The sequence below is a fragment of the Lolium rigidum genome, chromosome 6 (genome assembly GCF_022539505.1).
Source record: "Lolium rigidum isolate FL_2022 chromosome 6, APGP_CSIRO_Lrig_0.1, whole genome shotgun sequence".
In the NCBI taxonomy this organism is placed as follows: domain Eukaryota; kingdom Viridiplantae; phylum Streptophyta; class Magnoliopsida; order Poales; family Poaceae; genus Lolium; species Lolium rigidum.
The window spans coordinates 215471062-215487734 of NC_061513.1; the positions used below are offsets into that span (position 1 = coordinate 215471062).

General features: G+C 44.4%; 1 protein-coding gene and 1 long non-coding RNA gene across 2 annotated transcripts; one reads left to right on the forward strand and one right to left on the reverse strand.

The window, feature by feature from the left end:
• The first annotated feature begins 7098 nt into the window (after positions 1-7098).
• Positions 7099-9578, forward strand: LOC124659861. Its single transcript, XR_006989725.1, has 3 exons — positions 7099-7137; positions 7222-7402; positions 9530-9578. It is a non-coding gene; the product is annotated as an uncharacterized LOC124659861 (long non-coding RNA).
• A 190-nt stretch (positions 9579-9768) lies between these two features.
• LOC124666408 (peroxidase 72-like) lies at positions 9769-11427 on the reverse strand. Its single transcript, XM_047203745.1, has 3 exons — positions 11200-11427; positions 10501-10692; positions 9769-10409 (listed from the first exon to the last, which is right to left on the reverse strand). The coding sequence occupies exons 1-3, from the start codon at positions 11425-11427 to the stop codon at positions 9825-9827; spliced, it is 1005 nt and encodes a 334-aa protein (XP_047059701.1). The 3' UTR covers positions 9769-9824.
• Between the last annotated feature and the right edge of the window lie 5246 nt (positions 11428-16673).

A 16673-nucleotide genomic window follows, 5' to 3' on the forward strand; every position in this document is an offset into this window, starting at 1 on the left:
CGGTCTCCAATTCTGCTCCGAACGGCCGCCGCCGCTATTACCAGCGGTCGCCGGTGCTGCTCCGACCGGCCGCTTCCGCTGCTACCAACGGCCCTCGGCGCTGCTCCGAACTGTTGCCGTCGCTGCTACCAGCGGCCATGGGCACCTCCGGCGCCGACGCCACTAACTGGTATTCGCCCGCATCCTTTGCGCCGCCTGAGAGCAATAGCAGCGGCAGCGCCTGCCGTCGGTGGTAGCACAACTGCAGAACGGCAGCGGGGATGCTAGCGTTGAGGGCATCCATGAGAGGGTTCTGTGGAGGCGTGTCGCTGTGGATACGTAGCCTGTGGATTGCCAAGGAAAAGGAATGGAGGAGAACGACGCTGATACGAGATAAGGAAGAAAAGTGGTGGTTGTGCACGTGGCTGAGTGCGTGGCGACCCTTAGGACCACACGCTCGTTCCATCGCTTACAGATTCGCACAGATTCAGACTAACGGTAGAGCAAACGTCGTTAGACACGTGTCAAGCAAGAAACGCGTGCTCACGTATACACCCGGTCACTAGGCTTCATCCGTAAAATAAAGGCACAATGTCCTCCCAATCAAGAGAATCACCATTCTTCAGCAATTTATACCAATGCGCCGCTTTACCAGACAGCGATATAGAGAATAGTTTCTTTCTAACTTCATTCATAGTAATACCTGCACATTTGAATAACCCGCATAATTCATGCAAAAACAATAAATGATCACTAGGATGGACAGTTCCATCCCCTTCATAGCGGTTATCCATAACATGTTCAATAATTTTCATAGGTATTTTATATGGTATTACTTCCTCACCTGGCGCCTCATCCACTACCGTTGCAGTAGTAGTAGATTTCCCAAATAGAAATTGAAGAGAAGATCTCTCCATAATGACTTATAGCAGCAGGCAGAAATAAAATCAGCACAAACAGTAAAGGTTTTCCTTACCAATTCCACTTACCAATACCGCTTCACTCCCCGGCAACGGCGCCAGAAAATAGTCTTGATGACCCACAAGTATAGGGGGTGTATCGTAGTATCTTCTATAAGTAAGAATGTCGATCCCAACGAGGAGCAGAAGGTGTTGACAAGCAGTTTCGATGAAGGATTCACTGTAAATGCTCACAGACAAGTATTCAGGGGGTTTTGATGTAACGGATGAATAAAGTACGAGTAAGTAAAATGCGAGAGAAATAATTGCAGCGAGTGGCCCAATCCTTTTTAGCACAAAGGACAAGCCGGTTTGTTTACTTATAATGACCAAACGTTCTCGAGGACACACGGGATTTTAGTCTAGTGCTTTCGCTACATACGAGTGATTAATCTTCATTGTTTTGATAAGTGTTGTGTGGGTGAACCTATGCTAATGTACCGCCCTTCCTAGGACTAATACATACTTGTGATTATACCCCTTGCAAGCATCCGCAACTACAAGAAAGTAATTAAGATAAATCTAACCACAGCCTTAAACTGCGAGATCCTGCGATCCCTCCCGCATCGATATACCAACGGGGGTTTAGGTTTACGTCACTCCGGCAACCCCGCAATTGGCAAACGAGTACAAGATGCATTCCCCTAGGCCCATAAAGGTGAAGTGTCGTGTAGTCGACGTTCACACGACACCACTAGAAGAATAACACCACAACTAAATATCATAACATTGAATATTACTCAACCATAATTCACTACTAACATTTAGACTTCACCCATGTCCTCAAGAACTAAACGAACTACTCACGAGACATCATATGGAACATGATCAGAGGTGATATGATGATGAATAACAATCTGAACATAAACCTTGGTTCAATGGTTTCACTCAATAGCATCAATAACAAGTAGAAATCGGTACGGGAGAGTTTCCCCTATCAAACAATCAAGATCAAACCCAAATTGCTACAGCGGTGACGATGTCCAGCGGTGGAGATGGCGGTGATGATGGTGGAGATGATGATGATGGTGATGGAGATGATGTCCAGCTCGATGGCGGTGACGATGGCGTCGATTTCCCCCTCGGGAGGGAATTTCCCCGGCGGATTCTCGCCCGCCGGAGAGCTCTTTTCTCTCTGGTGTTCTCCGCCCCGCAGAGGCGGCTGTAACCCTTCGTGAGGATTCCTCTGTGGCTTAGGTTTTCGGGACGAAGGGTTTCACGAAGAAAAGGAGGCGAAAGGGGCTGTGGGGCCCCCACACCACATGGTGGCGCGGCCAGGCCATGGGCCGCGCCGCCCTATGGTGTGGGCCCACCTTGGGTCCAGCTGGCTCCCCCTTCTGGCTTCCTTCGTCATTTGAAAAAATAGGATTTTTGGTGAAATTTCCTTCCACAGTTGATCTTCCGAAATATTGCATCTCGACGGTGCTTTTTCCAGCGAGAATCCCGGCTCCGGTGCACGATCTCCAAATAATCATGAAACATGCAAAATAGATGAAATAACATAAGTATTGTGTCCCAATATGAACTATATCAATGAATAACAGCAAATTATGATATAAAATAGTGATGCAAATTAGACGTATCAGTCGCCAAGAAAATCTGGAAAGCCCACGCCGAGCCGAAATGCAAACTTTTTGGCTGGCTTGGTCTTCACGGAAAGCTGCTCACTGCGGATATGCTCGCCATTAGGGGATGGCCCCATAATCCTCTTTGCCCTCTTTGCCTCCGAGCTCCTGAGACTGCCGAACATCTTTGCAAGGACTGCCCCTTCACCATGGCCATTTGGAATCGGATGAAGTTCTGGGACAACGATGACAGCATTGATATTCTCCATGAATACCACTCGATCTCGGAGTGGTGGGATGCTATGATCATCGGAAAGACTAACAAGGAGCAGAAACGTATCAGCGGTCGGTTCCTCTATGTTCTTTGGAATGCTTGGAAGGAACGAAACGGCACATCTTCACCGCGCGCCGCCTCACCTATCTGGAGGTGGCTGATATCACGAGGGAAGACATTCTTCAGCGGGACCGTGCCATCAACGGCTTCGGGCCGGCTATCCCGGCTGAGCCAGACTAGTTTTTCTCTTTTTGTTAGTTTTTCTAGGGTGGTTTTCTGGGGCATATTCCCACCATAATCTAAATATGCCCTTCTATGTATAGTTTGGTTTGTTTTTCCCTCTTGCTTAATAAAAATGCAGTGCTCCTGCCGATTGCTCCAAAAAAAAAAAACCAAACCAAAAGGAAGTGGAGGTGCCGGCACCGATGGTAACCGAGAGATCAAGCGGAAGGTCTTGAGACCAGCCACTTCAAGATCGGGGTGTCGAGATGGTGGCCGTCGCTAAAATCCCTAGACTCGTTCCAGCCGTAAGAGCGAGGAAACCAGCAGGCCCATGGGCCGAGTTATTGAACGCCCGGTCCCATACCAGGCGATTGAGATGCCCGACACCGCCGGCGGCACTTCGAACGTTCCACTCACACTCCAACCGCGGCAGCAGCCGCCCGCCGCCGCCCGCCCGCCATGGGCTTCCCCGGCGGCGAACTCCCTCCTCGGCCGCCGCTGCCCACGATCATCAAGCTTGGCCGCGCGATCACCGCGCGCCACGTGGACCGGCTCCTCGCCGCGCTCCTCCGCCGCCGCAGGCACCGTCTCGTCGGCGCGCTCGCCCGCCAGGCGCTCGCCAACTCCCTCCGCCCCACCCCGCGCACCCACCTCCTCGCCGCCTGCGCGCTGCTGGACTCCTCCCGCCCCCGCGACGCCGCTCGGCGTCTCGCGCTCGCCGGGCCGGCCCCCTCCGCGTCTCGCCTCTGGGACGCGCTGCTCCGCCGAGCCTGCGCTGCGCACGGGGACCTGCGCCACGCGCTGGAGCTGCTCGCCGCTAGCGTAGATGAGCACGGAGCTGTGCCGTCCCCGTCCACGTACCGTGCGATGGTGTCGGAGCTCTGTGCCCGCGGGGACATGGCCGGGGCGGTCAAGGTGTTTGACACAATGACCGCGAGAGGGTGTCAGGTGGACGATGGTGTTTGCAGCGTGATCGTTTCTGGTTTCTCCAAGGCTGGAAAGTCCGAGGCTGGGTTGGAGTTCTACGATAGGGTGAGGAAGGATGTCAGCGGGTTTGAGCCAGGCCTGGTGATGCTGACTGCGGTCGTCAGTTTGCTCGGGAGGGAGGGGAGGATTGGCGAGGTGGCAGAGCTGGTAAGGGAAATGGAACGGAAGGGGATGACGGGTGATGAAGTGTTCTACAGCAGCTTAGTCCATGGATACATGAAGAGTGGCCTGTTGATAGAAGGGCTCCGGGAGCATCGTATGATGTTAGAGAAGGGCATTGCAGCTGATGTGGTTAATTACACTACTGTTATTGATGGGATGTGTAGAGAAGGCAGTGTGGAGAAAGTGATGGGGTTCTTAGATGAGATGGAGCGAATGGGTACTAAACCGAATTTGATCACTTATACCTCACTTGTTGGTGGTTTCTGCAAGAGGAACAGGTTGGAAGATGCCTTTTCCGTGGTGAGGAAACTGGAACAAACAGGACTAGTGGTGGACGAGTATGCATATTCGATTTTGATCGATGGATTGTGCAAAAAGGGAGATTTGGATAAGGCTTTCTCTTTGCTTGGAGAGATGGAGGGCAAGGGGATAAAAGTTGGGACTGTGACATACAATTCTGTAATAAACGGTTTGTGTAAGGCTGGTCAGACTACCAAGGCTGTCGAAATCTCCGAAGCTGTTACTGGTGATAATTTCACATACAGCACACTGTTACATGGTTACATTATGGAAGAGGATACAATTGGTGTTATGGCAATACAGGATAGGCTTGAGAGTAGCGGGATTGCACTTGATGTTGTCACGTGCAATGTACTTATCAAAGCATTATTTATGATCAAGAAGGTGGATGATGCTTGCAGCTTGTTTCACAGAATGCGTGATATGGGCTTAAGCCCTAATACCGTCACCTATCATACAATCATAGACATGCTGTGTAAACTTGGAGAATTTGATAGGGCAGTTGAGCTGTTTGATGAGTACAACAAAGAAACATCATTCTCCAGTACTGTTGTTCACAATGGCCTGATTGGAGCACTATGCAATGCAGGAAGGGTCATCATTGCTGAGAAAATCTTTTATGATCTTATTCATAAAAAACTAAGGCCTGATTCTTGTACTTACATAAAGTTGATTCATGCAAACTTTAAAGAAGGTGGTGAAGAAGGTGTGCTGAATTTCATTGGTAAGGTGGGTGAATTTGATATGGACTTGTTTTCATCGGTTTGCAGTTACGCTTGTAGTTTCTTAAGCACCAGGGATTGTTGTCAAGCAGCATTGGATGTCTACAAGATAATCAGAACACAATTCTTTGCTGTATCTAGCAAAACATTCTACAAGCTACTCAAGAGCTTACTCCGAAATGGAAATGAACAGGTCATACAACCATTGTTGAGTGAGTTCATTAAGATTCATGGCCTGCACGAACCTAGAGTGATTAATATGCTGTCTTGTCACCTCAGCAAGAAGGGTGTTGGTGAGGCTATTCGGTTTTCAAGTTACATGAACAATGGCGGTGTTCCTGTCAGTGTTCTAAGGGGAGCTGTCTATGCACTTAAGAAAGAAGGTGAAATACTGGATGCATATAGCTTCCTGAAGGAAGCTCAACAAAGTGGTTTTCCGGTGGATCTAGCCATGTATTCCATAGTAGTGGAAGGCCTTTGTAGAGGTGGTAATCTTGAAATGGCGTTAGACGTCTGTGGAAGCATGAAAAAAGAGGGGGTTCATCCAACCATTATCATTCATAACTCAGTTCTCAGTGGTTTGTGCCAGCATGGATGCTTTACCGAAGCATTCAGGCTCTTTGACTACTTAGAAAGAAGCAACATTGTTCCAACGATGATCACGTATGCTATACTTATAGGCGCTTTGTGCAGAGAGGGTTTCTTGGATGATGCATATAAATTTTTTCAGAAAATGTCCAACAATGGTATCAGACCCACTACCCATGTTTACAACCTGCTGATAAGTGGTTACTGTAACTATGGGTTAACTGAAAAGGCACTTGAGCTTTTGTCTCATTTCGAGGAACCTTTTCTACTTCCAGATGCTTTTACGCTTGGTGCAGTTATCAGCGGGCACTGTCTGAAAGGTGACACTGAAGCTGCATTAAGCTTCTTCAATGAATACCATTGTAAGGAGATGGTCCCAGATTTTGTTGGTTTCATGAGCCTTGTAAAAGGACTCTATGCAAAAGGAAGGATTGAAGAATCCAGGGGCATCCTGAGGGAGATGTTTCAGTGCAAACAAGTTGTGGAGCTAATAAACATCGCTGGAGATGAGGTCCAGACCGACTCTTTAGTTGGTCTTCTGTCTTCCGCATGCGAGGAAGGAAGGATTGATGAGGTTGTTACTATCCTCAGTGAAGTGAGACTCATGTCTGTATCCTCTTCAGATTCTCATAATTGTAATATGCTTGCTCACCTCAAGAAGCCGAAGAAAATTGATGATGCATGCGATCCCAGAACCGATTCAGACCAAGTTTTAAATTCAGTTGCTTTTGATGTTTCTGGTAATGGCCTTGATGGAAGTTCTGAAAGCACATTGCAGCCCATGACAGAGAGAATTGATAATTTGTGCATATCAAGTGATGATGCTGATATTGACAATGCTAATTTGTTAGGGAAGTCTTTTTATGATGACTTTGACACATATTATCCTGCTATTGCTTCACTATGCTCGAAAGGGGAGCTTCTCAAGGCCAATAAGGCAATTGAAGCAATGATTCGGAATTCGGGATATGTTTGGTAAGCAGTACAATTTGATAGGGAATTTCTTCTGGCCCATGGTATCACCATCCATAAACACATCTCTTGTAAGTACGCAATTTTCTTGTAGTTATAACTGATGCCCGGTGATGCACAATTGAGACTTGTACTATATCTATTTTGTGTTTTGTAGGTGAAGAGAACATTTGTCAACATTATTGACCATCTTGGAGTTAGCAACTGAAGGGTTCACAAAGATGTAAAACTGTAACACGTAACACCATCTATCACTTGTAGCAAAAATAAACTACACAAACACATAAACCGTTGATGATCTGACTGCTCTTTCTTTCTTTCATTCACCCCAGCAATAAAGACCAAATGAATTGAGAGCCCTGATTCCAACAGTTAGAGAGGGCCTCTGCTGATGTGGTGAACACATGGTATTCATCTTTCATTTTCCCATCCACATTGTTCATTTGGTTTTGCATATGTTTTCCAATATGGTTCAAAATTTTGAATATCAGGATATGCCTTAGACTGAGCAGGGCATGAGAAAAGAGCAAACCAGTGCAACTTCATCATGCAGGAATACACTTAAGTGACAAATCAGATCAACTGAGGGTAGTGAACCAGCAGCTACCAGGGTTGTGCGGTAAGAAAAGGGAGGGTGCAAACAGAAAAGCTGTAAGAGCAATGGACCTGCAGGTAATTATTTTTACTACATGCTCTTTGTTGCTGTAATAGTGTTGTTATTTTTACTCTCTATCTACATTCCAAATCTAAGTTCCTTTTGAATTGTAGATACTGTAATAATGCACTAAATCTGGCTGCACATACAAATTGTTTAATACATGGAAAAGTTGCCAGTCCCCCTTCACATTAATTCCGGGCGAAACATCTCAAACTAACACCTTATACATATGAACTGAATCAAATTACCCTTTTTTTTTCCCATACTTGGATCTTATGCGCCCATTTATTTAAGTGAGCTTTAATCTTTCAAACAGAACATGTACTTTTGATTCAATTGGGTGAGATCAGCCCACAACTATCTGGGAACTGACAGATTTGAAACAAACAGGATTAAAAAAAATGTTAATGACGAAACCTGCACATCCTTTTGAGAACTGTAAAGGAATAAGAGGAGTTCTTCTATGCTTTCTGGCAGTTTTTTTGCATGAAAATTGAAGCAAACTAATGGTTGTGATTAGAGGAACTAATCCACCACATTGTAGAAAAGGGTAGTTTTGTCACTTTATCTCAGTCCAAAAAGAAAAATACATTGCCCATGTCTGGAAACAGAAGTTCGCCGCCATCCTTCGCTGGCAGCTGCCAGGCACGTAGATGAACACACTTGGAGAGATGTCGCCGCACACAGACGAACGCAGAGATGTCGCCACACCAGGTCTAGCTGGAGTCAGGTGACACGGAAGAGATGAGGGACAAGCCGGATCCGTGCCCTCCGGTTGCCAGAGACGAGGACCTGGCGGATCACACGCTCCGGTCTCCAGAGATGAGGGGACGGCTGACCGTAGTCGACGGAGATTGTGCAGTACCATCAGAAAAAATAATAGCAATGATTATTTTAGTTTGGGTCAGCATTAGCGTTGGTACGGGGAACTCTGATCTACTGGTCTTAGAGCTTGAATGCCACAGAAGTGAATTATTTTGATCGGTGCAGCAACTGTTGCACTGGAGGAGGGTTGCTTTAGAGGAGAAGGTCGCATTGGCGGCGTTGGCAGAGGAGCGCCGGGAATGGATCAAGACGAGGAGACGAGAAGGTGATTGGCTGAGCGAGATCGTGTTCTCTTGGAGACATGAGCTGGTATGGAGGATCTGTAGTGGACAGGACTTCAGATGTTTGTTCCTAGCTTCCCTGGATTGTGAGTTGGTTGCTTTCAGCTAATGAGTGACTTCTTGAAGCACAGAGTCTGCCAATAAATCCCTCTCTCTGCATGTGCAACTGTCAATCAGTGACTTCTGCCATTCCCTACAAACCTCCCCAAGGGCTGGTCCACTTGTACAGTTCGGCACAATCTGTCTCCTTCGTTTTGCTCTCCTCTGTGCGGGTTATTAAGCGATTGTGAGCAAGATTTTCTAAGTATATTGAAGTTCTTCTTACTGAAATTTCAGATAATTAGTTCTGACACTGTTTTCTTTGAACTTTTGGATTTTTCTGTACACACATTATCTACCAAGAACACTTTATAGAAAATCAGAAATAGGTTCCTGCTTTTGGTATGTATAGGTATTCCACTATTCACAAGTCAGGTGTCAATTTTTTACATAATTTACACTGGTCTTGAGCTTAGCCCCTGTGAGTTATAGATGCCATGATGCAATCTTTTTTTTTCCGGAGGCATATATTATGCAATAGCACCTTTGAGGTGTACTAGCACACTCGCTCCCAAAATATACATTAAAAATCGTGATTTTTTTTTAAATCTTTCATGCTACGTACATAATTTCAATTCTGAATTTGACTTGATGAATAAAAAGACCAACATGCTGTGAACAGTATCAAAATGTGAAGTGAATAGGGTCATCCTGTACTATTTACAGTGGAATATGTCTTTTTTTGTTTCTTGAGTTGTGTGTTGAATTTCGATATTAAATTATGTGACATGGTATATACATTTTTACTAGTTTGGTTTTTTTTTTTTCCAAATTTCTCAGAAATTTTGAATGTTGAAATAAAGGCCTAGTGCACTAGTACACCCCAATGTGCCGTCGACTGGTTCCATTATAGCCCGAGAGATTTTTGGAGGCACAAGATTGGGTTTTCGTTACTTGTAGGTATCTTGTAAAAACTAACTTTTGGTCTTTTGACAGGAAATATATGTCAGAGGAAGTTCGGCTGGAGTACTACGAACAGGCCTGACTACAAACACTCTACCATGTGCTGGAACTTGGGAGTCAGACTTGGTAAGTTATGTAAAACAACAACCTCTAAAGAAACCAGGTGGACTCATCTTATATGAATTTCTAGTACATAAACATTTCTCAATGCAGTTTACAGAACATAAATGATCAAGAAAAATTGGAAATTACAACCACACTTGCTTATTCAGATAAAACTTGGCCCCAACTCCACACACAATTTAGCACAGACAGCACATTCAGTAACTCAGTGATAGTTGTTGAGCCTCCTGCAGTTCTTCCTGATCTCCCCCTGTGACCCGGTCAGCGGCATGATGTTGCCCATGTTCACCATCGACTGTGCAAAGTGCTGGAAGAAGAGGTGCACGTCGTCTGCATATGCCTTGACGAGCGCCGCCGTTTCGGCGCTCTTGGTGAGTAGGATCTCATCGGAGCTGAGAAGGCCCCTGCCGGCCAGGATGTTCTTGAAATAGAAGTTATCGAACTTGGTCGAGGTGACAACGTCGAGCGGGAAGAGGTTGTTGTCGCCACCGGAGCGTGGGCACCCTTGTCTCAGCTGCGCAGCGTAGGACACATCCAGTGTGCTGTCGGCTAGGCCGTTACCTGACTGGTTGTACAGCCTCTGCCGGAAGCTGGTGCACCGGGACAAGCCAATGGTGTGGCCACCTGAGAGGGCGACAACATCGACGACATTGAGGCCGAGACGCTTGAACTTGGTGATGATGGTGGGTAGGGTGTTGTTGGGGGCAGGGATGTCATTGTTGGAGCCCTGGATGCTTGCGCCCAGAGAGTCCCTCCGGCCGAGCGGCACATCCCAGTAAGGGCCACCAACCTGGACATTAATTTGGGTCCAGAAGAATCACACATAATGCTACATTATTTAGCTCGTGCTAGTTAGGAACAGAGTTATGATGAACACATACGAGGACAGTGGAGTCGCGGGCGGCGAGGGCGAGGATGTCGGCACAGGAGACCGTGCCGGGGCAAGCTGTCTCAAGGGCGACCTTGATCTGGTCGACGACCTCGAAACCCCGGAGGGAGTTCATATTGGGGTTGGACCCCTTCTCACTGACTATGCTGCTGCTGTTGTCCAGTAGCACGGATGCATCACACCCCTATACACAGAAATAAAGAAGATGTCAGAACAGGATGGTAAATGACTAGGAATGTGAAACTGTAATGTCGATTGGGTGGATTGGACACATGCAGCAAAACTGTAGTGTCGATTGACCAGGTACATGCATCGAGTGAAGGATGTGCATTGCTTAGCGAGTCTCAATTATTGTGCACTTAAATGAGGCAATCACCAATTTATTTGGGAAAAAAGCACTCATGTTACAGACTCGATCATGTCACCGAGACAATAAGTAGTGTGTACATTGTAGGTAGGATATCTTATAGTTGGTAAAAACTTCAAAAATATCTAGAAAGATTCTTCCATGTTCCTCAGGACACAATTTTCAATGCTAAGGACAAGTATAGCAAAAGTAAAATGCACATCTATCATATTAGTCATAGATATGTAATTTGCTGTCTTACATTACAGGAACTATCTTCAGCAAGCATCAATACATTGTTGTAGAAACATGTAAATAATACTGCAGCAAAGAGGAAGCAGAAACCTTGACAAAGCAGTCATGGAAATGCAGCCTGACCAAGGATGCTGCCATCCTGGTCTCTTGGGCAACAGCCTGTGCCACGATTGACTGCACAATTTCCTTGGCCTTCGGGCACGAGTGGTCGTAGAACTGTGGGAACAAGCTATACCATGGGTTGGCACGAACGGTGCCTGCAAGGAGGAGTGGACAGGCAAGGCAGAGTACCAGCAAGCAACCCATGGAACTAGCCATGTAAGTAATTTGTTTGCTGCACTTGGTTACAAGTAGAAGATAGTTGCTGGCTGTTTGCTTCTACTCTTCTTGTGGGTGGTCAGATATGGGGATGAGGTGCTTTATATAGTAGGAGGATGGGGCACTTGTAGTGTAGGAGATGGAAAGAAGGGTGGTTTCCAGGAGAGGACTCTGCAGTATGGCAGCTGGGTTGTTAGACAATGCGTATATAATAAGCGAGCTACCAGGCACTGTTTTCAACTGCTTGGCCATTAATTCTTCTATCAAGCAACTCCAAAGGTTCAAATCATCTGTTTTTCTTCAAAACCGTGGTATGTCTTAATGTCTCATTTCGGTCATCATTTCTATTGTGAAGCTACTCCAAGATTAAGCTTTGGTAAACAAGTGTAGATTGAAACATTTCTCAGACAAGTTTAATATCAGTATATATTATACTGAGAAGCTAAAGTAAAGTGTACACTGTAACTCTGATGAAACATCTTAGAGCTAACAGCCATTCCTCTGAAATTTCTTCCAAATTGCAAGCATGAAACACTGATAAGAGAAGGAAGTTATGGTAACTGCGGTGTCCACTGTACACCACAATGCCTTCAACAAACATATCTAGACCATAGTTTGTGAATTAATCACTTTTTGTGATCATGTTATTTAACCCCCTTGTGTATATAGATGCTACACTGATTGGTTTGAACTACTTTTATAAGGCAGGCACTTTCTAACAATAGATCAACCACATGTCCCACTTTAACGTTTTCCATCACAGTAGGCTGTAGACCCGCCCTAACACTTAAGAAGTCTGTAGGAACTAGCCCGACACATGGCAATACAACAACCCTAAAAACACATGGCAATACAAGTATACAACATATATCGTATGTGAAACCAAGCTACCAAAGTACAGAAGAAGGCGTAACCAAAAGTGAAAGGTTTGCTTCCTAATTAATACTGCTACTTTTGTTATACACAAGGGTTGTTACAGGTCGGATGGTATTAATTAACGCTAGCACAAGTATTAAGGAGGTTTTCTTATTGTTGGTGATCATAGGAACAGGGATTCGTGTCCCACGCCTTTGGGGATAAAAGTACGTTGGCTACAGCAGCCTTAAGTAGAATACAGGTTTTGGACGAAGGGTATTGTCTAAGATTTTTTTTTTTTGGGGAATGTCTAAGATCTTTACCCCCACATTATTGTTGTGTCTTGTTGTAGAATCATACCAAATTAGGTTACCTTTCCTACCTTACTGAAGCTTTTGGATGGTTCATCTAATGGGCAGGCCAGAGAACGTTTGTAAGCATGCTGCCTTCTGCTACAGCTGGTGCTTATCTCACTAACTAACACACGTGCGGTCGATGCTGATCGGGTCAAAGGAGATGTGCGATATTGTACCAACTTTGGAGGACACGGGATGCGTGATGATTCTGCGTTAGGTGCTTGCATGGCCTACATTCATGTCTGGAGCAGGTTCCTGGAGCTGGAAGTACTTTCAACTGTTCCAAGGCTTTGTCACGGGCCCAGCTGCCTTATTCTTCTGCAGTTCTGCGCATCAGTGACCGTTTCTTGAAGAAAACAACAGCGTGCCACAGAGAGTCTCAGAGACTTGCATATGACTTGCAGGTATGTTCATGCTAAGTGTATGCATGGGAACCGTTATTGTTGATCACAGATATTGTTACACCAGAGACCTAGTACTATTGTAATCTTTATGAATTCATGTCCTAGTTCAATGTACATAGGTAGAATGATCATAAAAAAAATTCATATTAAAGTGAGCTTGTAGTTTTCAAGTTTGTATTGAGCTTTACACCGCGCCACTGTTTAAAACACAAGATTTCTCCTCAACCCCATATATCAGCTGGAATAATCCAGCTGTATTTTTCATTTTCATGGCTCTTTTATAGAATCTTTGATGACTCCTGTTATTTATGCGTTTCATGTATGTTTGTACTTTCCACTAACATAAATACTTGGTTCAACCAGTATTCTCTAGTGTTCTCACATGTAGTTGTTGGGATGTAACTACCTGCTCATTTGACTTCTGCTGTGTTAGGATGATCCTGATTCATGATTGTTTCATGTTCCCTCTTTCCCCATTGTCCTCCTATAACCATCTCTTAAGACTTAACGGCATACCAAGTCCTACTTACTGACTTACTGTAGAAGAAGAAAGCAAATAATTTGAATAGGCCCACACATTTCTTAGAAGTTAACCAATACAAATTTTCAAATCAAACTGAAAATAATCAGGCAATGATTTCTTACAACTTGTTCCCAGAATAAAGGACTTTGCAACTAAGTGACATGATTAGAGAGCGCCTTAATGTATTGTACTGATCTTCAGTTTACCAAACACAATCTGCTTAAGCGATCTTTTGTTGAGAGAATAAATTATTAAGCAAAGCTCTTCTCAACTACCCTAGTTTCTTTCCTCAATATTTGTTTGGCTTCCCTATGTAACTGAAGAGTTTTAATAGGTCCAATCTAACCTTTTCCTTCTTGATGTTACACATACTCTATTCTTGATGTAGCATAGAAGACTTTTGATTTGTGTTATGAAAAGGGCAAGCATTTAATGAGATACATTGGCATAGAAGCCTACAAATGTGATACATTGTTGCAGACCATCGATATAATAATAGTGGATTCTGGAAGGAGCCAAGTTGATCACTGCTTTATTGACGATTAGAGAAGGTCCTTAGCTTCCAAGACATGGTTAAAATTTGTTTTTGTCCATGCTCTATCTTCCCTTTTGTGGAGTGTTGTTGGCTGGACTGAGAAGGGAGTGATGTGCTTCAAAATAGCACTTTATGCAATGTGTTGTGTGAACATTTGATACCGTGGCTGCGTACCTTGTATGCAACGTTAAATTTGACAAAAGTAAACATAAATTAGAATAAAAAAATTACATGCTGGTGAAAAAGAAAGGACATTCTTAAGAATATGATACTGTTATTCCGCTTATTCCACATCTTGGAATAGAGCTTAGTCACACTTTGTTTTGGCAAACTTGTTTCCAATGAACTTGATTAGTTACCGGTCCGAATGCGCAAAGTTATAACTCTGAGTACTATACAATAGTACAGTTAGATCCATAAACACAAATAATTCACCAAGCTATAGCTAGGAAGCTGCCTTTTATAGGAATACAGTTCATGTGTTTTTTCACGCTCTACTTTTGTACATTGATCATCAAATCCATCACATCGTGGCAAGAATTCGATATGATGACTTAACACGTTTGGGTGTCGTTGGGTCCTTCGCGGGTAGCTTCTTTGTTTCTTATCATAGCCACTGTCTATACAAACGAAATGATTGAGCAATATATGTTGTAGATGTGGGAGATTTTATATTTTATTCCATTGCTTTTGAGATTAAACTAAACTGCTTTCTAGTGCTGTAGGCAACACAAAAATATCATGCAACACCAAAGAAGGATAAAGACCCAGTAGTGTAACTTTTTTTGGGTGCCTAAACCGACATTATACAACTGTGCCAGCGTGGTGCCGTGTAAACCGGAATGATCCCTGTTAGTACTTAATCAATTCGAATCTACTCCTAGCCATGGATGCGTCTTCGACTCTTTAGTAGCACATAAATATGTCAGTAGGTATATATATGATTTTGTTAACATATCATAGTAGTCCTACACCTATTTATCTATCTACTCCACATCAATCAAATGTACTAATCACAATCAAATTGCCCATGATACAGATTTTTCAAGAAGGCAAAGTACGTTTTGTTAGAAGTTACAATAATGAACGCCAATGGGGTTAGAACTACAACACTACAACTACAAAAAGTACAATGGCTAGTGCAGCATAGTGTACCAACTCTAACGAATCCTCGATTCATCTGCTTCCATCTGGATGTGTCTGTAGTTATTATATTGTACGGCCTTTTCACCTGCCAGTCGGCAACTAGTTGTTGTACATGGAATCTGGATAAATCTGCACTTGACCTTGAGATTGATGACTGCACATCAATCATATGGGACCTAGCTATTTGTTCATGTTGATCTTCATTCATCTTTAGAGGTCAAGGCTCATAATACTCATCTGCTAGCTGTTGGCGCTAGTACAGGCCATCTTTAACCGAGCCATTTAATTAGATGCATGCTTCATAGAAACAGTATGTAAATCTAGAGATAATTAAATTTTGTTCAGATTAATTTCGTTCAAAAGATCTTTTGAGTTAAATCATTGTATGTAAAGTTCGGTTAATTTTCATATTATTATTTTTGCGAGAAGGATCGATATCTATTATACAAGTTTACAAGAAGTATGCGCCTTACCCTTACCTGAGCCAGCTTGACTTTGTTGATGACAAACATGAAGTTTTCGTACATCTGCCCCGGCCTAAGGACGTGCCCCTAAGGACCAGCGCATAGAGCCTAAGTTCATCGCCGTTGAACCCTCGGATCGACCTGAGTCTCATGACATAAAAATGTAACACACATAGGCAAACGAAATCCACCGACGAGGAAGCAATCTGCCGTCCTCAACACCACCAGCGAGATCACCACCGACAAGGTGGACGGCGAGACGAGGAAACCTTACTCTTGTTCCGGAAAGTGTGGTCAATAGCCACCATAATGTTTTTGTTGGTTGATCAAGCTCTAACTTCATGGACCTAACTACAACACCGACCGTAGATCCAAGACGCCCGCCTCCGGCAAGCAGAGGAGGCGTGCGCCCGTCAATTTCTGGCCAAAAGTGGCGGATACATGGCGTTTTATTGTGGCGGCCAGGGTCAAGCCATATATCACCTTCATAGTCGCACCGGAGGAGAACATTTCGCTCCTGCTATTTTTTTTTCTATTTTGTTAGCTCTTTCGTTATTTTGTTTCATTTTCATTGATGAACGACGAGTATGTTTTCGTAAATAAAAAAGAAGAGTTCAGTTGAAAAGTTACAAACCAGTTCGGCACATCCCTTTGTCCCGGAGGTGCACGGAATGATTGAGCAAGCGTGTAATGAGTTTGCTAGCTATTTGTATCTTTTAGAAAGATGCTCAGTTGAAAAGACCGGGACTGAGCTCTTTTGCGCTTGTATCTCTACGTTGATTCGATCGATCGATGAATTGGCCCTTCCTTCTGACAGAGATGGGTATATCCACTGTGTGGTTGCTCATGATTCACCCACCATACACGCGCATCTGAGCGCTAGCATTGCTACCTTGACCTAGAAAGGCCGGCTGGATGCTGTACTACAGTGCAGCCACTAGCCAGATGTTACCTACCAAACGA